At 38.3% G+C, this 26458-nt stretch overlaps 1 protein-coding gene across 1 annotated transcript in view; it reads right to left on the reverse strand.

Annotated features, from left to right (window-relative positions):
• The window catches only part of LOC140330879 (acetyl-coenzyme A synthetase, cytoplasmic-like), a 28984-nt gene extending 14952 nt beyond the window's left edge, over nt 1-14032 (reverse strand). Inside the window, exons 1-6 of the mRNA XM_072411431.1 lie at nt 13734-14032; nt 12071-12266; nt 3679-3770; nt 2106-2209; nt 773-845; nt 619-694 (exon numbers count right to left, since the gene is read on the reverse strand). Of these exons, the coding sequence (XP_072267532.1) occupies nt 619-694; nt 773-845; nt 2106-2209; nt 3679-3770; nt 12071-12266; nt 13734-13884 (692 nt within the window). The 5' untranslated portion in view covers nt 13885-14032. The remainder of the gene's footprint in view (nt 1-618; nt 695-772; nt 846-2105; nt 2210-3678; nt 3771-12070; nt 12267-13733) is intronic.
• Between the last annotated feature and the right edge of the window lie 12426 nt (nt 14033-26458).

Consider the following 26458-nt stretch of genomic DNA (forward strand, 5'->3'; position numbering starts at 1 on the left):
AGCCTACATGTATGTATGGTACACTGTCCACCTCCATTATCTAGTGTGTTTTTTTTTAAATATATAAATCACAGTATACTAGAAATACATGGCAATTTTTATTGGAGTATTGTAGGTTAATCTGTTCTCAAATATAAGTGGACCTTCTACTAACATACACTAACATTACAATTTCTGGGTGCCTGGCCCTTCCCTAATCTATGCTTAATCTGTGAAAAATTTTGCCACCTGATACACCTAGGCAGGAATCATATTATCATATTGTTGCCCTGTAAACTGCATGCAAAACAGTCAAGAACACCCTCTTGGAATCATTTTACGTGATGGGGAAGGCAGAGACATGTATAATCTTACATTTTTTTTCAGGTAAATTTTTCACCCACTAAAAGTAATTTGGAAAGCATGAGGAGACCCAAAGAGTATAAGTGGGCCTTTTATTTTAGTAAATAAACATTCAATGCAGCATTTCCAAAATAATAAATGATAAGCCAATTAACAGAACTAGAAAAAAAACCTACCATGTTCTTTATATAACCACAGATGTGTTTCTGCCTATATGCTATTAAACATTACCACATAAAGCATTCATTGAAAAATATTTAATAAAATAAGTCCTACTTTTCTTTGCACTTTTGAACTGCCTCATCTGCGATATGCTTCAAGTTGATTAGTTTTTCACCTCTAAAAACACCATCTGAAAAACAGTGTTCAGATTTCACTAATATGGCCTAATATGCATTATCATACTCGGGGCACACAGATATTTATATACCTGCAGTAATGAGGACAGCACTCTGGGAGTCCAGGATTCTTTCACAGAGAGATTCTGAGGAAAAACCTGCAAACTAAAAAAACAAGAAAATGTACTCAATGAGAAAGGTTATTAAATAATGTTTTTGAGAGCAAAATGATAAACAGAGCTAAACTACCTAAAGGAAAGTGGGGCAGACATGCATGTATTGATAATTTGATTGCTTTCAACTACTGAGACTGGATGTCAGGCTCATGGGCATAAACAACTTAGCCAAACATTCTTGTACATGTCAGTGAAAGCAGAATGAGATGAGCACCACAGACAGATACTGCCACCGCAGAGTTGGCCTTGCAAATGGTAAAATTTTTAAGACTAAACATTTGATAAAACATCTGAGAAACCAAGGAAAATCTATTAAACATTATGGCACTCCACTTAATATGGGATTGATATATCAAATATTGATTAGTTATGACCCTTTATATGTTGATCACTCAATCCAATATGCCTGCTTGGCTCCTGTGCTGTATGAATTCAGCCAGAAATGATTAGAGAGCACAACTACCAACCAATAGTGGCACCCTCACTGCTAGCGATAAATTACATGGCTGTAGCGGCTGAAACATGTTGGATGTTCAGGTTGAGTAGTGATGGTGGCAATTAAGGTAAAAGGATCCATTTCAGGAAGATATTAAATCATTAACTCAGTTGTGTACCCATCCACTAGCATATGGCAAGGTTTTACATTGACATGAGATTACCACCCAGTCTATCTAATGGGTACCTTAGATAATAAACTACCTTAAATGCATTTTATGAAGCGGTCACCTCTACAGAGGACCTATTCCATAATCAACCATGATTGTGCTGTGATTAAAGTGGCAGAACATACAGTATATTAACATAGATGTAAGTTGTATGTACAAGTGCATATAAATAAGGCTTATAAAGAGCCACAAAAGGTTAACAGCAGCCTCTCTTTTTATCATACTCTATTTTGTAAAATATATCTTTATTCAGTTTTACAGAAAAAAAAAACACACTTAACTAAATTGAAAATAAAATAAAGTATAAAAAAAGGAAAAAAAAAAACAAACAAAAAGAAAAAGGGGGGAAATCGGTGAATCGTAGCAAGGGTACATAAACCTTTACCATAAAATCACAGTAGCCATATAACTTTTACAATCCAACAACAATTGTAGTAGACATATACACTGATGTACCCAGTTATACAATCATCCTCTATTTTAACAATAAGGGCATTGAAACTGATGTCCACTTTAAAGAAAAAATTCACCAAAACTATTATTAAAAAGAGCAGACAGCCTTACTTTGTAAGAGACATACATACCACAATAGAATGAACTGCGCCAATGCGAGCACATGCTAACATTGAATACACTAGCTCTGGGATCATTGGCAAATAGATTGCCACTCTGTCTCCTTTTTTCACACCTTTGGAAGAAAATAATTTGATCATTATTGAGGTAGGAACTTTATAATTTATTATATGTGAATCTAAATGTATACAGTTATTGCTCCACAAAAACTGAAATTATTATTAATAATAATAATATTACTCTGAGCCATCAAAACTGAAAAAAAAAATCCTAAATAGACCCATTGATTTATAAAACCAATGGTTCTTATAAATAGACCCTCTAATGGCTTTCCCTTCACAACAAGGTCATAAGATTTATCATCCACCCACACTACAAATATAGGGGGGGCATTCACTTTGTAATTTCTTATTGCAAACAAATGTCATTTTCAGTCTGTCAATATATTGGCAGATTATCAAAAACTTGTTATTTGGGCAGATAAGAAACTGGAAACAAAGATCAAAAGCAATCTTCTTAGACAATAAATTTACAGAATGGTTTCTGTAAAAGTTGATATAAAAACTGAATATGCAATAAAATATTTTATAAAACACATTTTAAATCATATTGGTGTATAAGGACTTTGGCCCATTTCCATTATGTAAATCAGTTCAAAGTATATTGCACAATATCACATTGATTATTGCAGGAATTTCCACAATTAGAATTTCTGTAACATTTGCATGCCTGTTGTGTTTGCTGCTTATACGTGTAATAAGCAGGATTCTCTACAGTAATTGGAGTAATTGTTCTAAACGCAAAACTTTAATTGTACTCCCTACACTTTGCATGTAAATAGATAATTTTATAAAACATTAATAAAATGTAATTTCACAAGTCCATAGAAATTCTGCTCAGGAAGCAAGCTTTCTAAGCAGAATCTGTTTTGCTTGCAGTAATGTGTATTTAAACAATGTGTTAGCAATAAAACACATGTAACCCAGACAAATGAGAGTCCATTGCACTGCATCTATATACTGTACTGGGTCTCTTTAATAAGTCTAGACTGTGTTTTCCGTGTGGACACTTCTAATAATATACCTGGCATTGCTGAAGGTCACTGTCTTACATTAGTCACAGTACTCCGCCTCCTATAAATTCTGCAATAATCACAAGCTATCAAAGTACTACATACACACATATTTATTACATGGTTATGGGAGGTTACGATTAAATATTTGTAATATATGTTAAATACAGGATCCTTTGTTAGGTTTAATGTTCATTCTAGCACTGGCGGACACATCTTATGTCAGCTAACCCCAATATTAGGTTCTAGGTATTCAAAAAACAGTTTATTGGCATGTTTTAAACTAAAGATGAACACACTCCAAAACTAAATTTTTGCATGGGTCTTAACTACATGTGAAAATAAGCTACACTATTCACTAACAGACTGTTGTATACAGTTCTACACATTTGCCATCATCCATGAACATAACAGGAAATGTGTGTTGTTCTTGGTATGATTTCTTTGTTTCTGCACGCCTAATTGGTGGCAAGAATTGTGCACATTCTTAAAGCATCCCAAGCAACACTTACCTAACTTCTTTAAGGCATTTGACAGCTTGCAGACCTTTTTCAGCAAATCCCCATAGGAAATTACAGATGAATCTGAAGGTGAATTGCCTTCCCTGAAATTAGAAAAGACAATTTGTTGTTAGAAATCACTTGGAAGATTAAAAAAAAACATGACTTATGATATATTTATATATTTTTTTGTAGAAATCAGGTGATTAAATCACATGTAAACATGACTCTGAATGATAGACCAGTTTGCCCAAGTCTCTACGTTCATGTACCTGGCATGATGATTACAAAGTGACTTCCTCCTGCTTGTATTTGATCAAAAATAGAGAAATTTTTCTTGTTACAGCTTGCAGCCAAACAGTTTATTATTTGCATGCGTGCATCATGGTTTATGATGCAATATGTATAGAAATATGCACACACTCCAAGGTCCTGCTAGCTGTCCATTGCTGCCAGCTATTTATATGAATAATCTTTGTAAATACCTGCTCACATGTGAATGTTGTTAAATATGCACATTTGTTTAAACTGCTAAAGGGGCCTCACTCTGTTTATGTCAGTAGAACTGGTCATTCAGCATTCAAATGAATAAGGTAAAAATATTTTCAAAGTATTTGGTATTTAAATAACTGTTTGCTGTGAAACATTAAAAGTATTTACTTGTGCACGTCAGGTACCCAAAAAAAAAAATAAACACTCAACATGACAAGTAGGCAACTAGAAATTTTAGAATGAAGTCAGGCAGTTCTACTTTTATGATTTAAATGTTTCTTTTCAGTAGGGAAAACTCTGGTCACAGACCTGGCTGCAGTGTATAGAAGGGTGGTTGGATCACTGTCCATCAACATGGTTTAGCTTGCCTGTGGTAGAGTACATGTGTGCAATGGGGAGCACAAAGCAGCAAGCATGAATTTGTTGGAGAGGGAGCTGAGATATGTATGAATCAGCTTCAGCAATTCAGACCACAGATATAAAACAATAAAACAAGTATAAGTGTAATTTGGTAAAGAGCTATAAAATGTCATTGCCCAAGTGAATATCTGGCAGCAGAATACCTACAGTTCACAAATATTATTTACTTTACAACATCTAAGGCCTATTTTCATCCAAGACCGGTCTAGCTGACACTTTCACAGCTATAAATACATGTCAGTAAACTGTAGTGTGTGTTAAGTATTCACTTCCTCAGACGTAGAACTATTATCAGGTATTTCAGTAGTTAAAGGGACGTAGATCCTTTAGTTTTGTGTACATAGGCTGTGTCCATAACCTTCCCTAATGATCTGGAACTGTCAAGATGTTGCCACAACAAAGCAAATTTATCAGTTAAATGCTAAATAATATCTAACTACTTTATACATTTTACATCCATAAAGTATTATTAAAAACTTTTTGTAAATAATCAAAGGAATTGCTTTTAAAAATGGCATGAATTCTTTTTATAAAGCAAAAGTGTAAAAATTTAAGTAAATATTATGTCAAACAGTATCAAAGTGATGTGAACACATCATGCTTTGCTATTGCTTTATTAAAGCCCCTTATTGATCTCACAAAATGTGATATAGGTTCAGTGATAAGTCCTTTTATCTTTTTGCCCGGGTGCTTAACATGTACTTTTTTTTATTTAAGAAATACAGTCCTGTTTGCTGTGGATTCGCCTTTCCTGTGTTTGTGAATGAATACACATTTTAGTGTTTTATTTAAAATCTTTTATAACAAAAGATGATGTCTTGTCACAAACCTCAAATTACTATACATTTTAAGAGAATTCTGGACCTAATCTGGATGGGCAAAGGCAACAAGGGATATCTGATTGGCAAGAACTGGTATGACATGGCTAGAACTGTGGCATTCTCATGTGTCACTCTATGTCGTAAAAGCACGGTTTGATTTTATTAAAAAACAGCATACAGAAGGAACCAATGAAGTAAACATATTTGGAGTAATGCCTTTGATGCTTTTGAGAATGTTTGCTGCCTGGTTCCAAAACATGCAATACCAATGACCTGAAAAACTTGCTTTTCAACATTACCTCAAAAAAGACTGAGGGCAAAACATCAACATGACAACATGGCATCTAACAGATAGAGGTCTGACTACTATAAGGACAGGTTTCCAGGAAACTTGGGGGGAAGCAGGATTTGTCACTAATGTAATATATAGGACTGGCGAAGAAAATTCACCCAGACATCAGAGTGAGACCTGTAGTTTTTCACAGTGTTTTTTTTTAGCTTTGAGATATCTTGTAATTGAATGCCAAGAACTGCAAAGAATGAGGATTGGCTCAACCAATCACTATGGCATCTCTGTGGTAAACTACCCATAGCCAATGAAGATATGTTCCAATAATGAACAAAACACTTGGTTGTATTTGCTCCCCAGTCCTCCCCTAGATTGATATTGCTCAATACCTTCATTCCTAGCAATAGAAGTACAGGTAGTCAGTTAACATACTCTTTAAACCCTCATATCCTGTAAAAACTATGGGGTTTATTTAAAAACTAGTGCTATGATTGCGCTGCTGCTTTACAAGTGGGCTCTTCCCTGTGCCAGTTCAGGACTTAACTGGAAAACTGAGGTGCAATATGCAGGTATAGTTACATTTTTAAACATCACATTTTGTGTGGATATTTTAGAAGACCCCCCAGTTTGTCTGTCCATCCTATCACCCAATATATAGATTTCTTGGCAGCCCTGCTCATACAGGACCAGTTGATTTCATGATGGGAGCACTTTTTCTGGTTCCATCAGGCGATGGGGTGATATGGAAGGACCGCTTGTAAACACAAAAAAAGATCCAACTCTGCACATAACAGAACACACAGAAATGGCTGTCAAGAAATATTCTGTAGTCTATTTGAGGGGAAATGTAAAGAAATGGCACTTGTCAGCGACATGTTATAAGACTATTTTATTAGGATATAAAACTAAAGTTAGTGTTATAAAAACTTTTGTTATGTCATGTAAAGGTTATGTTAGGCTAGAATGAACTGCATGTATAATGACAGGTCATTAGCTGTCTGTAATATTTTAAGATCAAGGTAAACCTGTTTGTTCTATTATTTTAACTATAACATGAGCAGAACTAGGGCCTCCTGTTTTATTACCCTGACAGGTACATATAAAAAATGTAAACTTTACCTATTTAAAGCTGAACTTCACCCAAACAAATTCTCATACAGATGACACATTTACTGTTTTTTACCCTAGCCATGATCTTACCAGCATTTACTACTGCAACATTCTGGGTCACTAGCCTTGAAAAAGCATCATCGCATTACTGATGTCTTCCCACCCATACCTCATTCTTGAGCACCAGGTAGCAAAAAAAAAAAAAAAAAAAAAAAAATTAGACTGGCAGCAGCATAATAAAGCATGCATGGATTATAGTCTACTCTAACTTTCCAAATTATTTCTGTTGTTTAGGAGACTGTGTTAGATTTTTTTATTGAGTGAAGATTAGTAGTATTTAAAACTCAATTTGTACTTAATAAATACATGGATATACCTAGGCTACGTACACACGTGCAATGGTTCTCAGCAGATAACCCGCTCAGGGACGATTGCGGTGAGGAATCTGGCGTGTGTACATCGCTCGTCGTCCATCGTCTAAACGGCCATCCTGGAGCATCCATGGACGACGAACGATCGTAATAAAAGTGAAGGGAAGAGAGCACAGTGAGGTGCAGCTGTCGTTCTCCCACCTCCCCTCTCCATAGAACAGAACAGCTCTGTATATACAGCACTAGTTCATGCTTCGTGCAATTGTTTGTCATTGGAAAGTATCCTGAAAGATCCTTTCCAATGACAAATATTGCATGTGTGTCCGTAGCCATCCTGTTCTTATCCATTATGTCATCTGTACTGAGCACCTAATCAACTCCATATTGTTGGCTTCATGTGAAACAGATGAGGTGCCTCTATGTTGATTATTGCTACTCCCCCACTAAGATCCCAGGACAGTACTAAAAGAACATATGTGGCAATCCCTGGTAAAGCAGTTACTTTAGTAGTATTTATTCACAGCTAAGAAATTTCATTGGTCATATGGAGCTATATGGCTGTTCCAAAATGAGCAAATAAATCCTGATATTTTTAACCTATTGCTAGGGAATACAGGAATCAAAAATCTATAGAGAGCATGACAAATATTGTTATACCTGTTATACTTTGTCATGTATTCTTGACTCATACAAAAACAACTATCATCCCCTTGTATATAAAGTCAACACACTCCTGTTCTATTATATATATATTAACATTCTCATTCAAAGCAAATGTAACAAATATCAGATGTCAATATCTGAAGGTAGCCCAGTAACGATCAGTTATAATACTGAAACAGGAAGTCTAAACACATACTAGAAGTCTGGCAAAAGCTTTGCCAATTCTCAGTCTATTCTTGCTCTATTACCATCACTGCACAGGTCATCCAGATCCATACAACGTGTCTCCGCAATCTCTATGAAGACCATCCAACCTCTATCCCTGTTTTCCACAATGAACTAAGAAAATAACTGGGTGGTGAAGCATTGGTTGTGTGCCTTTGTAATCAGCACAGAAATGTCATCTTTATTAACAAGAAGTAATGTTGCCTGACCTGAAATTCAAACCATGTCAGAAGCTAGAACTGTATTAAGTAGTTTCCAGTGCAGTGGCCGATTCATTTTTCCTGTTCAACAATTGTCTTTAAATCTTGAGAGCAACCAACTAAACCTAAAAAGTTTCTTTATTTGCTTTTCAAAATAAAACGTAATACCATGCCAGATGCATGCTAATAAAGTGGCCACAGCTAGCTACTAGTTAAAATAAAAGAAGCTTTAATCTAATCAGTTAGGTGACTTCATTCTACCACACGATACCATGACAGCACTATCGTTAGAGGTTTGATCATTCACTTATAATCAGAATCCTTTGTGTATAAGATCAAAGCTCCTGACTTGTCAAGATGACTTTATGAAAGATAACAGAAGAACATCTTTTGTAACATCATAGGCTGGCTTTACTATGATTTCCAAGGTACTGTATTTCAGCACAACATATCAAGGCACTGCTTTCTCCTGAATATAAAATCAGTTTCTGAGATCAATGACTAGTACATCCTGCCTGTCCTTCTTTTTAGTATATATCACTTCCTTTAACCTGTAATAAGTAGCAATAAAGATAAATGGAAAAAAATGGTGATAACACACCTAGGCATTAAGACACAACTTTTACATGTCTTATAAAATGTACTTATATCTGCAAAAGCACATTTTTCTAAAAGGCTTCGTCTTTTAACGTCACTGAACAATATTACTTCAGCCTATAAACTTTGTGACCTACATTTAGTACTTTTAAGGAAAATGGATTTATTGCCTGTGGCTCAGCAATATACTAACAGTATGAATGAGGTCAAATAAAAGATTTATGGCTGAAGCAAGGTCGTTTTGACAGTCAGTCAAATGTGATCCCACCCCCCACCCCCCCCAAGTACCTGTTACTAAATTTTTTTAATCTGGCAGTGCAATGACTTAAAGGCCCAGAAATCCACTATGTTCTGTGCAAATAAGGTGAACGATTTTAAGGAGCAGGAGTGTTACAGGTTCAGCAAGTAAGATTTACATTTTTTCCACTGAAAACATTGCCGTTTTGCTACTCATTAGGCTACAAAGGATAAATTTCCCCTATGTGGCAAAGGGGCTGCAATTAGTGAACCCTCTCCAACCTCTGTCAACAGCTCAGTGGAGCTTGCTAAGAGCCAGATAAAAAAAAAAAAACACAGATGCAACAAAAGTTACAAAACTTATTAAAGGTTAGAGGACTTTTAATTCTGCCCTTTCTGTCTCTGAACCTCTCCACTGGGCTAGAGGGTTCAAGCTCGTCTCAAAACCCTTGGCTAAAGATTGATAGTAAAAGATGAACCAGTTGCCTTGATTTCTGGATCTGCTGATCAAATAGACATGAAGTCCTTGCAGAAAGAAATCTCTACTTTTTACCATATGTCTAGTTTAGACTGCCAAGGTTTGTGAAAGGTTTTTGATGCTATTCACTTTATTACGGCATTGCATTACCTCCTGAGCGTAGGCAAACAAAAATGCTTAAGGACTGACTGTCCACCCTCAGATTGTAAATTTCCTTAACAAAATGTCTATGCGAAATATACTATTGTGTTTATGTTTTACTTATAACTTCCATAACTGATTTAATGATGAAAGAAATTCAAACTATGTCACAACCCTCAAGTCACAAAACAACAGGGAAAGTAGTCAGAAGTCAGCTGTACTTGCAATCAGCGAAAAGTTTCAGCTAAGGTAACCCAGATTACAGTCAAAGTGGTTACACCTGAAAGGTATGTTTAAAGGTTGTGAATTACTTTTGTTTTCTTTCACTGCAGAAAGTTTGGAGTTTAAAATCAAAATATACTGTAAAATTAAAACATTGAAAGCAGACAGGTTGTTTGTTGAAGAAGGTACAGGCGACATCCCTTTTGCAGTAAAATAAATGTACTTGCCTGTTGGCACCATTTCCTCAAAATGTACACCGAGTTGTGTACAATCCTGACATACCTATCAAAAAGAATGAATTTGCTCCTGTTCAAACGTTAAGGAGTCTTCCCATTCTGGCTTGGCCAATCATGATGGCTAAAGATCCAAACATGGAAAAAGACTGGGTAAACATGGGAACAGAGAACAGACGAGTGTACATACAAATTCCAAAAAGGCAGTAAACCTGTCCGCTCACATTTTTTTTATTTTTACAGGTTATTCTTCTGCTTTAAATACTAGAGATGTCATAAGCCGTGACTCACATCTATATGGCCGCATACAATGTGCTTTGTACAGGACACAGTAGTGCACCAAAAGAAGTGCATGACCCATTTTTCATTGTTTACAAGTGCACAGTAGTGAGCCACCACGTGTTGTAATGCAGGTCTGCTATGTCCACTAGCAAAGAATGTCAGGACAGCGCGCCAACACTTATTACCAGAATGTAAATGGGGTCCCTTGGTTAGGCTTTATACAATTCCAAAAATTATTTTGAAACCCACATATCTATAGGCTCTAGAGATTAGACCTAGAAATGTTACTGAGGTGCTTCACTCAGAGATAAGCAGTCAAGGCACACTCCTCACCTCCAATGACAGTCCTTTTTATATGTCCATATATCAGATATCAATCAGTGGTCCAGGCAAACATGTACCTTCCAGTGAGGACCACTGAAATGGCAGAGGAAAAGAAAAGCTTTGTTTCCTGTCTTTATTTTACTTTTTCCAGAATTGTCATGCCTAATTCAGGGGAACTCCATCAGAAAATTATGGGCCCCACGGTAGGTAAACTTCTTGGGCCCCCCTATATTTAAAAGTTCCGTCAAAAAAAAAATTCCCTTTGACTGGTACCTTGTTCAGAGTGTAGAAAGAGTAGAGGAGGTCTACATAGACTTTTGGCAGCATTTTAATAACAATATACTATTCGCTACTTCCCACCACTACATATGTCCCCTCCTGTTGTGTGTTACTTCCTCCACCTCCTAGATTGTAAGCTTTTCCGGGCAGGGTCCTCTCCTGCGCCACTGTCTGTATCTGTCTGTCAATTGCAACCCCTATTTAATCTACAGCGCTGCGTAATATGTTGGGGCTATATTATTTCTGTTAATAATAATAATATTAATATGTTTTATACCCTTTTACAGCAATTATTGGTCCTAAAATGCAAATTCCCACAAAATAGATTTTTTTTTCATAAAACAAGAACAGCCTGTGAATATTTTACTGCCCTATGTGTCTTTTGTCTATTTACCCTTATTTTGTTTGCAAAGACAGGAATTAATATGAAATCTCTAAAGGGGGATCATGGACAGCAATTAAACTTTTATGTAGAGCATGGAGGGGTTACAATCACCAACAGGTTTCTTTTGCTATACCATGTTCAGGATCTTTTATGTACTCCAGTCCCAATGACAACATGGGAAGGGCACGGAAATCTATGTAAAGTTTACTCAGAGAGCAATAAACTTGACAGAGGCTGCAATGCCAATTTAATTATCTAAAGACAGCAATCATCAGTGTGTTAATAGAAGTAAAGTTATTGTCCAAATATTTGTGAGGATTGTTTCCCTGAATGTAAACTGGTCTGCAGAAAGTTATTCAGATTCCTCTGACATGCATTACCTTAGTAGGAGGAAAAAAAATCATCAATTGGTTTTAGAATGCTTCATGCATATTACCTCCCTGTGCTCCAATCAATACTACTATAATACATATATATATATATATATATATATATATATATATACACACACATATACACACACTGTAAACAAGAAATGTGCCTGTATATGTGGTGTACCTACAGGGTTATGATGTTATGCACACACAAATCATAGATCATCACTAGTCCAGTGTTTGCCATGTATAACATATTACCAGAAGTATGCCGTCTTGGACCCAAGGTTTTTCTCCAAGACATTTCTGTCCAGGACATTGTAGCATATATTGGTTTTTGCCCCTTTCATGAAATCTATGAATATATTGCCTTTGGTGATGTCAAAATTGTAATCCAGAACTTTGCCACTGGGAGGGGTCTTCCAATAGAAGTCAGAGGCAACCTCCATCCAGAATTCTGTAGGAAAAATGTTTGAGGAAGTGACATAATAATATAAAGCAACAGAAAAAATGTTTTCATAAAAAAGATCAAATATTTATTTTATAATTACTTCTATTAAATAAACAGTTCATATGATTAAAGAGATACTGTCATTATATAAACAAGATAAAAACCCTACTATGCAGTAAAGGAACCACGTAGTGACCCATGTGCCGGTAGAGAACCACGTAGTGATCGGTAAGGAACCACGTAGTGACCTATGTGCCCATGAGGAACCACGTAGTGACCTATGTGTCTGCGAGGAACCACGTAGTGACCGGTGGGGAACCATGTAGTGATCTATGTGTCCGTGAGGAAGCACTCAGTGATCTATGTGCTCGTGAGGAACCACGTATTGACCTATCTGCCCGTGAGGAACCACATAGTGACCGGTAGTGAACCACGTAGTGATCTATGTGCCCGTGAGGAACCACTAAATGACCTATGTGCCCGTGGGAACCACGTAGTGACCTATGTGTCTGCGAGGAACCACGTAGTGACCGGTAGGGAACCATGTAGTGATCTATGTGTCCGTGAGGAAGCACTCAGTGATCTACGTGCCCGTGAGGAACCACGTAGTGACCGGTAAGGAAACCACGTAGTGATCTATGTGCCCATGAGGAACCACACAGTGACCTATGTGCCCGTGAGGAACCACATAGTGACCTATGTGCCCATGAGGAACCACACAGTGACCTATGTGCCCATGAGGAACCACACAGTGACCTATGTGCCCGTGAGGAACCACATAGTGACCTATGTGCCCATGAGGAACCACACAGTGACCTATGTGCCCGTGAGGAACCACACAGCGACCTATGTGCCCGTGAGGAACCACGTAGTGATCTATGTGCCGTAAGGAACCACGTAGTGACCTATCTGCCCGTGAGGAACCACACAGTGACCTATGTGCCCGTGAGGAACCACACAGCGACCTATGTGCCCGTGAGGAACCACGTAGTGATCTATGTGCCGTAAGGAACCACGTAGTGACCAGTAGGGAACCACATAGTAATCTATGTGCCAGGAAGGAACCACAGCACCCAGCAAGTGGCCAGGTCCACCCACCAATGTTAGACAGGTGGGGAAAAGTTCTTTAGGATGAAGAGGAATAAACTCTTCACCTGCTGAAAAGGTAAGAAGATTTTCTTTGACAGATTGACTAGGACTGAGTGTTTAGTACTCTGGGACAGTTAGTGACAGGACTATGAATTTTGTTGGTGCTATATAACTACATAATAATAAAGGTGGATTCAGATTGGGGTTCTATAGGTTACAACACATATTAGTACATTGCACACTACATACATACACATATAAAGTGATTATTTTGTTTCATTTCTAGTTATTTTCTTTGGAAGATGATTAATATTTATAGAGAACATGTAAGCAAAGTGTAATCAGCACAATACAGGTATTGCTTATTGCACTGGCTAGAAATACCTTGGGGGTTGTGGATGGACTTCTCGTACAGAGCCTTGTATGTGTTGAAGTCTGGGATGTATGCATGTTGTTGCAGGGGCTCTGCAGGCGGGTAGGTGATCTGTTCATCCTCCTCTGCAAAGCTTACTTCAGCCTTCACCTGGCTTGGCATGTTTGCTGCAGGAAAGCACAGTCACTCCTTAATCCCAGAGAATTTCCCGGAGAGTGGGAAGCCCCTGTGTGGAGGTGTGTATGTATATGGAGATGTCAGAGTATGACTGAGCTCTGAGGATTTAGCACAGCCTAATCCCTCCTTTCCTCCTCCTCATTCGCAGCTTTCCCTCTGCCGCTGCAACAACCTATTTGCGAATCTCGCCCGGGTTTGTATTCTCATATCTGGCCATCCAATCACGAGGCTCGGTGCTCACACTCCTCCTGTTTGATTGGCTGCGGCGCACTCGGCTCATCTCTTGCCATTGTGTTCGGAGGAGATGTGGAGTTAGCGGGCGGAGGATGCGGGCAGCCTCTAGGAAGGAGGGGGCAGTGACAGCTCCCTGACACGTGAATTGCCTTGACTTTAGTGTTGGAAAATTGCTACATCAGTTTTGTATGTCATTCTCATATTGCAGCAGTAAGCACTTATTATTTATTTAAGGTGAGGTCTAGTAGTAGATTGGGGTGGGTGAAATGTAAAAGAGCCATTCAAACACACAGCCAGCCTTCATTCTTCCTGATTTACCAAAAATTCCCCATGTCATAACATTCCTAATTCCTCAGGAGGAACTCAATTACTGAGCTAGTGTTAGCTGGGAAAGCTATTAATGTAGACAAATAGCACCATGTAGTGTGTGCCTGCCTATTGTGTGAAATATTGGCTTCATTCCCATCCTAGATTGTACATATAGTGTGTATGGGGTCAGACCTTGCACTATTTTTGGCATTAAGAGAGGCCAAACCAAGGGGGGTGGTCAGAAGGGGCAACTGAAGTTTCTGAAGTAGCTCAGAACTTATAGGAAAGTGTTCTTTACTTGACCCTATAGCAGCCATTCTCATCCAGGGTTCCTGCAAAGAGTTTCCCTAAACTGTGGCTGATCAGCAGGGGTGTAGTGGGGTGGGCATGTCTTGCCCTCACTTTTTTCAGGACCCCCATATAAGCTCTCCCTACGCGCTAGCCATCACTTTACCGTGCCCCCCCCCCCCTTTTTTTTTTTTTTACGACTACTCCTGATCAGACTTTCATTTGATGATGCCTGCATAGCTCTTGGGCCAGATAAGAGGTGTCATTCTTTCCACTGACTCACAACCCTAGTTGGAGGAACCTTAGTGTTCCTCCAAACATTGCTTAGGAAGTATGGCTAATTAAACTATTATAATGTATCTGCATTGTTTGAGGTCCGACAGCACTCTGCAGAACCATCAGCATGACTGCAGCCTTCAAAGGTGGCATTCTGACCCCCAATATTTGGGGCATTATCCCCACCAAACCTTGATTCATCTTAACGGGTTCCTTGAGACCTGAAAATTATTTATTTGTAGTTCCTTTATTTGTGGTGAAAAGGTTGAGAAAGGCTGCTATTGAGGAATTCACACATAAGAAATGAATGTTATACCCCACCAAGAACTTCTCATATACCCTGATATTCTGAGATCATTCATGTGTATATAAAGTATAGGCATCTTGCCTATTTTTTATCAAGTGTGGGAATCGGTAACTGAGATGTAAAGTTCCAGTTTGGCCAATGTTGACCATGGTGGCATCTACCATACTTTGTAGGCTGCTGCAATGTTCTGATCCTTGGAAAATCACAGAACTGAATTATGGTCTGGTAATGTAGTAAGGAGAATACTCACCTTTCTCCATTATATGTTGACAGAATATCCTCATATCTGTACTCAGCAATGGAGATAGATCTTAGTGTCGCCTACAGAATGTGGGCTTCACTATGTAAAGAAGCAGAGCATGGTCATTTTGCAAAGTAAACATGTCCCACCCCTTAGTAAAACCCCTATGTATCCAAGTAAGACATATGTGTTATTTGACAGGATTTAGTGTACTAATGAAAATGAAAAGATTTTTTTTACTTTTAAAGAATTTTTTTTCCCAACCCCATCCCCTCTGTGCCTCTTCTACAGAATCTCAGATCAGCGGGCCACTTACCTCTTCACAGCCCATAACTGTTTACCTTGATTTGCAGTCATATTTTTGAAAAACAATAAAAAACTTGGCAAAAAGTTATTAAATATATTTTGTAATAGCATTTTCACTTGTAACTTTAAACTAAATAGCCTAAAGTTTAGGCTTGCCTGACAATAATCTCTAGAATGGACTCAATGTCAACCAGCAGACTTAATGTTAAAATGTAAATGTTACAGGTTCTAGGCCCGTTCTTTCTCCTGTTAGGATGGACCTATACTCATACTCATAGGTTTACTTGAATTAAATTAAAATTCCTGTAAGAACAGTTAGGCAATGAACACATGTCAAATGCGAATGGTCGGTGGCTCGGCGAGAATCTGACATGTGTACAGAGGTCTCCTGACGGATCCATGAACACCAAATGATGATTGACCACAATAGGCGAGCAGGAAGAAGAGCACAGCAGGATGCTGCTCGCTTGTTCTCCCTCAATCCCCTCGCCATAGAACAGAACGGCACTGTGTGTACAGTGGTTGTTCGTTTATCTGTCAGTCTTTTGTTCCTAGGAATAATCTTTCATGATAATTGAGCATGTGTATGCAGGCTTACATTAAGAGTAACAGACTGAAATGGGCTTACCTTGATAAAATGCTTCACGTGTCACAAGGATCGGCAATGACTAAATACGAGAACATGTGACTAGGTGATCAGTACTGGTGGGAACAATTGTACTTGTAGATTCCCAGGAAAAACAACCTCAGAACAGAAATTTTAAACAACCAGCAGGGAAATCTGGAGGTTCAATGCAAACATATCACTCAGTAGCAATACCTGAGAAATATCAGTCCCACATTTCGCACATCCAACACTTTGCCTAGTACCCGGGTGCCTTTTTGTCCCTATAGTATAGTTTACATATACTTTTATTTCTGCCTAGTTTTTGGGGGCAGAAATTTAGAAATTTTGGAAGCCCCTGGATTAGCAAACAATCAGATCGTTGGCATTTGTTGGCATTTGTATGACAATTGCAGTCAAAATGTATCTCTAAGCAAATGTTCCCTTTTTATTTAGACCAATATTTATGTACTCATGTAAAGTGGGGCTACTTTAAAACAAGTGCAAAAGTATATTTAGAAATCTGTTGACTTTTCTTACCAAAGACATTTTTATTTAAATGACAGCACATCATGCCAACAGTAAATTTATCAGTCATTGAGCAATTACTGTCTCTGTGTGGGTAGTGTTCCCATCAAATACCTGCTATTATTATAAATAGACAAACTATTACCTGAACTTTAGTAAACTTATTCAAAGGGTCAATGCACTCAAAAGTGATATTTTAGTTATTGGTAAAGTCTAGTGAGTTGGGTCAGTTGCTGGCTTTCATGTGTGTGGTTCACACCACCTTTGTGTGCTCCATTTCCTCTTGATCCCCAGAACAACAAAATAAATGAAAAGCCCCAACAGAGTGTGAGGGAAACCCTAAAACAGCCACTACAGATGTGCATATCCAGAGTATGAAGTGCAGAGACCTTATCGTTGGATCTTTTAAGGGATGTAGTAAACTGTCCATCCAGCAGATAATTATCAGACAGAGGTGATTTTCTTTCCTGCCACTGAACCCCTTTACAGATTTTTTTTTTTATCTAAAGTTGTGGTGACCATTACATACTCCTAGCTTCTTTGGATCAGGGTTGTGAACAAAGAATAGAATGTGTCTTTTTTTGGAGTGTTTACTGGTTAGGTCTTCAACAACAAGCATTCCTTCTACCCTGCTAGGGCCAGGGGTATGTGCCAGTAGATCACAAGGCGTTACTTGACAGCCAGTCACCACTACAAGAAACACTCACCATGAACGAACAGAGCTTCATGATGGCACCTCCTACAATCAAGAGGACTACTGGAGGTATTGCCTATGCAGTGACACTTGGGGGTCTATTTATAAAATCTGACATTCACTGAAACATTCCCTGGTGGAGAATCTTCCAGGTCCATGTGTTTCAATAGCAGTAATTGATTCTACACTGGGGAATGTTTCAGGGTGTACATCAGTAATTCAGACTTGAGCTCTCCCCCATTGTTTGCAAGGGATAGGGTCTCATTAATTAATTGATGGTTTGTTCTACTAGCCTATTGTTTTGCAGGCTATTCCAAAAATTCAGCTGCAAACTCACCAAACTTATACAGGTAAAGCTAGTGGAACTAGAAAGTTTACAGGGAGGTCAAATCATCTCCTTTGTTCTTCTTATCTGGATCTATGTCATATGTCACTTGCAAGTGGACCAAATGGTATACCAGTTTGTACTGTAAACATAGCTGCTTTATTGGCAGTAGATCCTTTAGTTCTGTCTTATGCCATGATAACTGTGCTGGAAGTACAGTCTACCTGTCAATTTCTTTCTTTTTTCATTGAGGCATAGTAGATGGCATTTATCTAATTCAGTACTTTTTGTTGGCAATCTGGTAATCTCTAGACCACTTCCTTCTTATCTGTTTGTAATGCAGGAGCTACATTCCTTAACATAAACGCAGGTTCTTTGTTCTAATCAGATTTAAACCTGCCTTGGAAATTGAAAGTTGCTTGTGATTCTGCAAGCAGAGAGATAAGACCCTACACAGCACAGGCTCCAGGTAAGCAGAAACATCCATTCCACTTAGGAACCGTGCAAAATTTGATGCGGAGGCCAAATCTACCATGCAGCGAGGAGTGCTGTACTGTCTGGGAAGGAAAATAGGTCGGCTTTAAAAAGGACCTGAACTGAAAACGTGATTTGCTATGTTATAGGTAACATTTAGAAATGTTATATTTCCTCAAAAGAATTTGCATTTTGTTTAGCATTCCTCCTGAATAATAGCAGTGCAGTCCATGGAATGTGAAGGTGCAGCACTATAGATGTACATTAGCCTTCTAAAGAACCTTCTAAAGCAGCAGTCACCAACTGGTGGTCCAGGAGAAAATTTTGGTGGTCTGCGGCTCTGGCCAGTGCACCCCCGAGCGGGGTTAGGAGAAGGACCCTGCTGGGGGGGGGTGCACTGGCCAGAGCCGCAGACCACATCCCCCGTACAAATCCCTGGCTCAGGGAAGTGGGCAGGCATTGCCCCTGGACACAACCAGCCCACTCTCCCATCGCAGGCTCAGATCTGCCATGGGAAGTGCGTGGGGTTATGCCATAATGATGTCACTATGGGGGAGGTTTCTCCCCCTTTAAGTGACACCTGTCTCCCCGCGCATGCGCGGTCAGGAGCCGGTAATTTTAGTGGTCCACAGGACCAAAAGGGTTGGCGACTGCTGTTCTAAAGCACTACTGTGTCTGACTGCTAGTCTTAGGGGTGTGTTAGAGGGATCCAATGGCTTGGCAGAGAAAGTCTTAAATAGAGAGTATATAGCGCCCAAGCTAAGGAACTTTGTCTAATATTGGCTCCAGGGAAATGTGTGTTAGTCTGCCAGATAGTTGGCTTTTATAAAAAAAACTGTTTTAGGGTCCTGAAGCCGGCCAGGGAGGGGTTGGGAGGGATCCTTGGCTACCCGATCCATGTCCCGGTCTTCACCTGGATCTAGAGATCACAGAATTCATGTCTCCCATAGCTTCTCCCAGGGCATTAGAAGCTAGAGGATATCCTCTAGGACAGCGGTCCCCAACCTTTTTGGCCCCAGACACCGGTTTCACGGAAGCAAATTTCTCTGAGGACCGGGATTTATCACAGTTAAATATTAGCGGGGGGGGGGGTGACATACTCTGGCGTCTTCTCTTTTCTCTCTGTGCACCTCTGCTGCTTCAAAGCGATCACATGACATCTGACAGCCAATCGAGCTGCATGTCATGTGCTCGCATTGCTTGTACACAGACTACTGTGTACATTTACCGGCATCTCATACAAACACCGCTGCGGACCACTTCCGGTCCGCGGATGGTGGTTGGGTGCCGCTTCGTTTTCAATAATGGATCATGTACTCGCGGCCCACTGAAAACACCGCCGCGGCCCGGTGGTTGGGGACCGCTGCTCTAGGAGACTTTGGATTGCAAAGGATAAGCAAAATAACTTTTAACTATTTTGGCTTATTTACTTAGCTGGCTTTTAAACTGATGCCACTATTCATTATTCCTATTAAAAAAAATACCAGGTGAACTGATCAGTGTTTAGTCTCTAACTTAGAGTTTCTGATGCTTTTTAACATGGGGGAACCTTTTAAATGGGTCAGGTCCTCAGGGACCCCTAATATTTACTATATCATCAGCTTACAGAACATTAGTGTGTTGATCAGTGGGAAGAATGTCATTCTTATAGGCCAATGGTGTCAGTGGTAAACTGAAAGGAACCCTGACTTAGAAACACTGATCTGATTATTTATAAAGCTGTAAGTTTAGTATGCACAACACAACAAGTTCATTAAAAAGTGGTTACAACCAAATAATGATTGATCTGGGTACTGCCCCATGGTATAAACACAAGAAGCAAATCCCAAAGACCCTCTGAAAATATCAGATTTGCTTGTTTTTGGAGAAGCATTAGAGTGGTCCTAAATTACCTGAAATCACAAGCACAGCTTGCATGGTGATTCCATGTAACATATGATGGGTCAGGAAATCCATACTGATCTCTAAATCCAGAAATATTGGTTGCCTGATCAGGCAGATCCTTTTGCTTTTAGTGACCTGGAACATAAATAAGGACTTCTAATATCTGAGGCAATTCAGTGGGACTCTCCACATTTCCATAATGCCAGGTTGTTACAGGGTTCATATACCAGGATGATATCAAAAGAATTTAAAGATGTCAACCTCGATGTAGCTGTCAATCCTAAAAACAAGTATCCTTCATTAGCATGATAGTGATAACAATGAGATAAGCAGAAAAAATATGCAGGTTAATGCCAGGTGATGTGTTAGAAGACTATATATAAACCAGGCAATAGTACTATAGAGTCCATCCACAGCCAAGATCTTTTGTTTCATTGGTTATATTTTAGTTACTTTGCTGCCATCTACAGTTATTAATGCAACAAACAAAAGTTCATTATTTTTATTATGATGTGAAATGACTTACCGTAAATCTAAACATCCTATGCATCTCTCTGCATATTGTAGAGAATGTAAAGCCTGCAAAAAAGATACAAATAAAAGCAGCTACATATAGGGAGATCATGAAATGAGAATGAGAGTGTTTTATTTGTGTATTATGTCCAGAATCCCTTTTGAATTTTTACATTTCTTTAAATCATGTGCATGCAAAATATTATATAAATATTTAATGTTCACACATATATTTTTGGTGTCACTATGTTAAACGTGGCTTGTGGTTTGCTGCATTGATTGACAACCTCTACCCTGACCTCATCTTTTGGGCAGAGAGCCTTTTGTTTTTAAAAGTTTAGCAATTCATTGATGTTCTTCATCACAGGCACTGTCATCTTCACCTGGCCTTCTTCCAAATGTCGGATCCACAGTTTCAACTTGATTTCTGAGGCAAGAATACTTAAAAGCCTGCATGATCACAGGCGTTTATTCAGTCTGCTGGGGTACCTGGCATATCCTGGGAACCAATTTCAGTGTTCTCGTCAAAATTTATTTTCACCCGGGTGGGGGGAAGCTTTAGCTTGGTGGTCAAAAAGTGTGCGTGGCAGGACAAAACCTCTAATAACCTCTATTATTGTGTCAGTTTTCTACCTACCCTACCCTATACTTTGTTCTAATTTTCTAACGCCAGCCCCCTTAATATGTCCCATTTTTCCACTGATGGGACACTGGACATCCAAGCATGCCAAACATGTGCTAGCAGATGGGGGAGGGGAATATTGAGTGCCAGGCAGAATGCCCAGGAAAAAGCCACTGGAGAGAACTATGGGCTTCAAATAAAAGATTGCAAGCAGGCAAGTGTTTTTTTTGCAGAAAGGACATTGCCTGCAAAAAAATCCTGCCTGCTCGCAATTTTTAATTGTGGAACTATAGTTCCTCTTTATAGCCCATTTAAAAATAATTTAAATAGATGAACGATGCTGGCTAATTTTTCAGTTTTAAATAGAGGAGGTAAAATTTTGAAATTTTATTGTTCTTTCTGTGTCCACTTGAGAAACTTTTGTTCAATTCCATTTGTGACACCATGATAAGAAATGAAACATCTTTCCAATAGGGATACAGATGGCAATAAAAGCATTTTATTAGTAAAGTAGGGAGAAATGACACAATTGTCTGGTTCTTACTGTTACATGTATAGCGATTTAGATATTTCCTGTTTTGTCAGAGGGACAGAAGGTGGTAGAAAATCTTCCAAAGAGGTAACAGACAGCAGTATAATCCAAGAAGGTTATCTTCTGAAATGTATCTAATACACTAAACTCTATGATATTTTCATTTCACTGCATTTTACTGTTTAACTTTTAACAGTATTAACAAAACCTAAAAAAGTTACATACAGAAGAGGACTGTGGGGGGGGGGGGGCAAAATTATAACAGATATATAACAGATTATAAGTGATTATTTGTCAATTAACAAAATTTTACATAAAAAGCCAAAAGAGAAAACTTCTGGTACACAAAAAAGTTATTGACTTATCCGAACAAAATACTAAATACCATTCCATTTAATTTAATCAAGTAGTCTTTAATATTCTTCTTCCTTTAATGTGAAAACTAAAATGGAATGGCTCCTTACATTCTCTGGGTTCTTTCCTCTACCAAAAGCACCTAGTATTAGAAGGTCTAAAAATCTAAAAATATATCTAAAAAGAGAAAATATAGAATTGTACTTACCTTACCTATGACTATCGAATCACTGAGTGTGACATCACGGGCCTTTCAGGTTTTTACATGTGGAATGTAGACACTTTTAGTTAATTGCAAGTGCATCTATTCTGCTGTTCTGTGTTCCTCAGGAATCTTGCATAAGGATGGTGACCTTATCCAAACCTAGGTTCTGTGAATAGAAGACTGGGGTAGGATATTTTTTTTTCTTTTTAGCTATGTCTTGTTAACTACTGAGAGTGGCGAATTGGGTGTAGGGTAGGGCCTACAGAGTGAAGGTGGATTTGTTTTAGTGGATGGTCCACTTTACCAAAAATCTTGGAGCTACAAAGGTAGTTGCTGATAGAAGACTTCTTGCTACCAGGCACTAGAATTACAGCACATCAAAGCAGGGGGAAGGTAGGTTTCTAATGACCAGCAGGTGTTGAGGGCTGGTTTTCACTGGGACAGTGCATTATATGTGTTGGATTAGGGCAGTCCATAATACAGCACCAAAAGTTGTGTGTGCTATGCTGTTAGTAGTGCACTGCAGTGTATGGGCAAGGTGCATTTGAGGTTGCATTAGGAATAATTGGAAAACTGCATAGATTATCATCTGCACATGCTTGTCAAGACATGGCTGTAGTCTATCCCTCAAATAGAATTGCAGGGGATTTCCATGTCCTGGAAATGATTCACTTGAAAACTGTATGTATATGAGTGAACAAGCAGAATTAGCCAAAAGGGTCTCCAAAGCTTTTGCTAGACATAGAGCTTTGTAAATCCAGTATTATGTCCTGTGTTTATTCCAACCATTCTTAACCTGTTTAACATGTGAGAACCCTTGAAAACATTTTAAGGTTTTCAGGAAACCCCTGCTATAATTTTTATATCCACAGCTCACACGTGTGGTTTTAGATGGGAAGAATCCCTCTTACATTGCTGGCCAGTGGGAAAAATGTCACCCTTACAGATACCCAAAAAGATTAATTGGCGTCAGTGGTAACCTCTGGAGGAAGCCTAGTGTTCCACAAAATCCTGGTTGAGAAACACCAGTCTAGTCTACAGTATGTTAATTGTTTAAAAAAAAAAAAAAAAACACTTGAAGATAAAAAAAAAAATATGATTAAAACGACCCCAAACAAATAACATTTTTCTATAAAAGTTATGGTTAATAAACAGGCGTGAATGTGTGAATTACTGATGGTGGAATTGCATAAGAATGAATAATTATGACCTATGAGTTATCCTAAAAGGAACCTATGTGCACCTATGATCTCTACGGAACTAGTGGCTGGCTCAAGAGATATAGTTCATTAGTATTCACTATGAATATAAATTATGATGCAAACTGTTAAACATTCCAAACACTATAGTGATGTGAATTCAGGAAGTTATTTAAAAAAAACTTGAGAGAAGCAAAATGCAAAAAAGTGTGGTAAACCATAGTGATGCATCAGGTTTTATGCTTTTTCCCTGAAAAATAAACGTTAAATACTATAATTAAACTATAATTTTAATTAGTCATTAAAGACAATTCAATTAAACTCGTGTTTATTTATTCTGTTTTAATAGGTGACCCATTCTACTTGGTTGCAGTTAATACATTTCTCACTAGGTGGCAGTACAAACAAATGAGTTCAGTTACTAACTAGTTATAAATTAATGCCATTTATAACTTAAACCATTCCCATTTTCCCTAATACAGGTACTTGTTTTTTTCTTCTTATTTCAATGTGTTATGGATAAGTTTGATGTAGGCAAAATTTGCTTGATTAAAAATAGAACATAGAAATAAAGAACATATATTGCTACTGTTTACACCCATTTTTTGCAGAAAATTTGGATTACATAGTTAGAATTATGAGTGAACAAATGCTAGCACACAAGCTGAATCCCAGCAGTGGGGTACAAGAGTAAAAATAGAGCCATAGTTATTGCATATTCAGTCTGACTGCATTACAATAATTATTAGGTTCAACTAAGCTTTAAAGAAAGCTGCCACTGGTGTCCTGTAAAGGTAAAGGATTTGGGGCTCTCACCCTGATCCTGTCTTACCTACATTGTAAATCACTTTATGTTATATTAACTTTATGCTCATTGCATACCTTACTGTAGACTCGAATATATCATCAAACTAAAGATCCACTTGATGCTTGATTAGGCAGGTCATTATTGCAAAAAAGGACAAGTGATGTCCCTTCTTCAGTAATCTCTTCTACCTTCCTGATTACTTCGGGAAACTGTCCAAGCTGAGCTGTGCCAGGATACCCCACAATCCCGGCTTTGCCTGCACATGGCAGAAATGAATAAACTGCCATGTATCTGCGTGGGAGGTAAGTCATTACAGCCCAGCCAATCAAGATGGCCTAAGGTCACATGGAGAAAGAGAACAAAAGAAATACATGGAATAGGGACAGGTGAGTTTGGTGTATTTTTTCCATTTTAAATAAAGACTTGCACTGTAAGTGAATCAATCACTGTAATATAAAACATTCATCAGAAAGATTTATCTGCAGAAAATGTTTTTTGTTACATTCACGTTTTACAAATACGCCTCTAGTAGTCTTAATGTGAAAATGATCCAAACCTGTTTAATAAGCAATTTGTAATATTTGTATCCTTTTAAGTAAATTTGAGTTATGGTTTGTAGTATTGCTATTTGGTTTTTATTGTTTCTGTATGTTGGAGAAAAAAAATGTTTTTTATTCCAAGTATGCTCCGAAGCAATTTTGAATGAATGGTGAGACACACTTTTTTTGTGGAGTATCGCAGAACTATCTTTTTTTAAACTTGATATTCCTCCATTGAAGATTTCGCCTTCATCTGTGTATTTACTAAACACAGCATGAAGTGGTTATCATTATCACATCTGTTTAATGTTTTCAAGAAAAAAAAATATGAAACCAAGAGTGTGTGTGTATTTCCATAATAAATCACAAAGCCAAAAATGTACAAAATGTACAGTTGCAAACGCCAAGAAAATTAAATGCCATGTGTTCAAAACCAGGTTGAGTATTTTTAGGTTGGATTTGGATATAGACAACATTTCCCCTGAGAGACTGACAATATGACAGTGGCTGATCCTGCACAGCAGTCTAGTTTTGGTGGTACAGCTTATTTTGGTTATATAGGCGATCAAAGACTAGACTGCCGCTAATAAAAACAAAAGCTTATAAATTATTTCAGTTCCTTTTGCTCCTGTTTTTTATTATATAATCATCTGTGGAGGGGATTACAGCAATGTGTTTAGTGGAGTACAGAAGGTCAGGTTCTGTGGGACCTATTGCATGCAATGTTCAGCCCCGTGGGACAGATGAGTTTTTTAGAGCTCAAGCAAGCCAAACATTACTGTTAGATTCAACAACTTATCTGGCAAATTAAATTAGGCCTGAACTGGTGTACAGTAAATCCCCAAATGTGCGTCCATATTAGCCTACTACATGATGCTGTATGCACAGTGATCCTCTGCCCAAAGGTGTCTGCATACTATCAATAGGCAGTACAAAACACCCAAGGCTCCATGGCTAGCCTTCCTACCAAAACTTGGCAAGATCTCTAACACCCTGAGGAGAGGGGGAAAGAAGTAAGAGAGTGGGGAGGAGTTTGGTGGTTTATGTTATTATGCCAAACGTACATTATAGCTGTTGTGCCATTTATTGTGACATGTCAGTAGTTTGTATTACAGGCTGGTAGGGCTACTAAAAAGGTCTACTTTATTGTCACTATTCACCTATCGAGTGAATATTTCTATATGGCTGATATTCACACATGAAGATAAAACCAATCACAGCTCTGCCCTGTTTCCTTACCAGAGTCAAACTCACGTCACAACATCCGCTAGGGAGGCTCACGTGACCCGAGCGATTTCTCGACGCTTGAGTTCTCTA

The sequence above is a fragment of the Pyxicephalus adspersus genome, chromosome 5, assembly GCF_032062135.1.
Source record: "Pyxicephalus adspersus chromosome 5, UCB_Pads_2.0, whole genome shotgun sequence".
Lineage (NCBI taxonomy): Eukaryota > Metazoa > Chordata > Amphibia > Anura > Pyxicephalidae > Pyxicephalus > Pyxicephalus adspersus.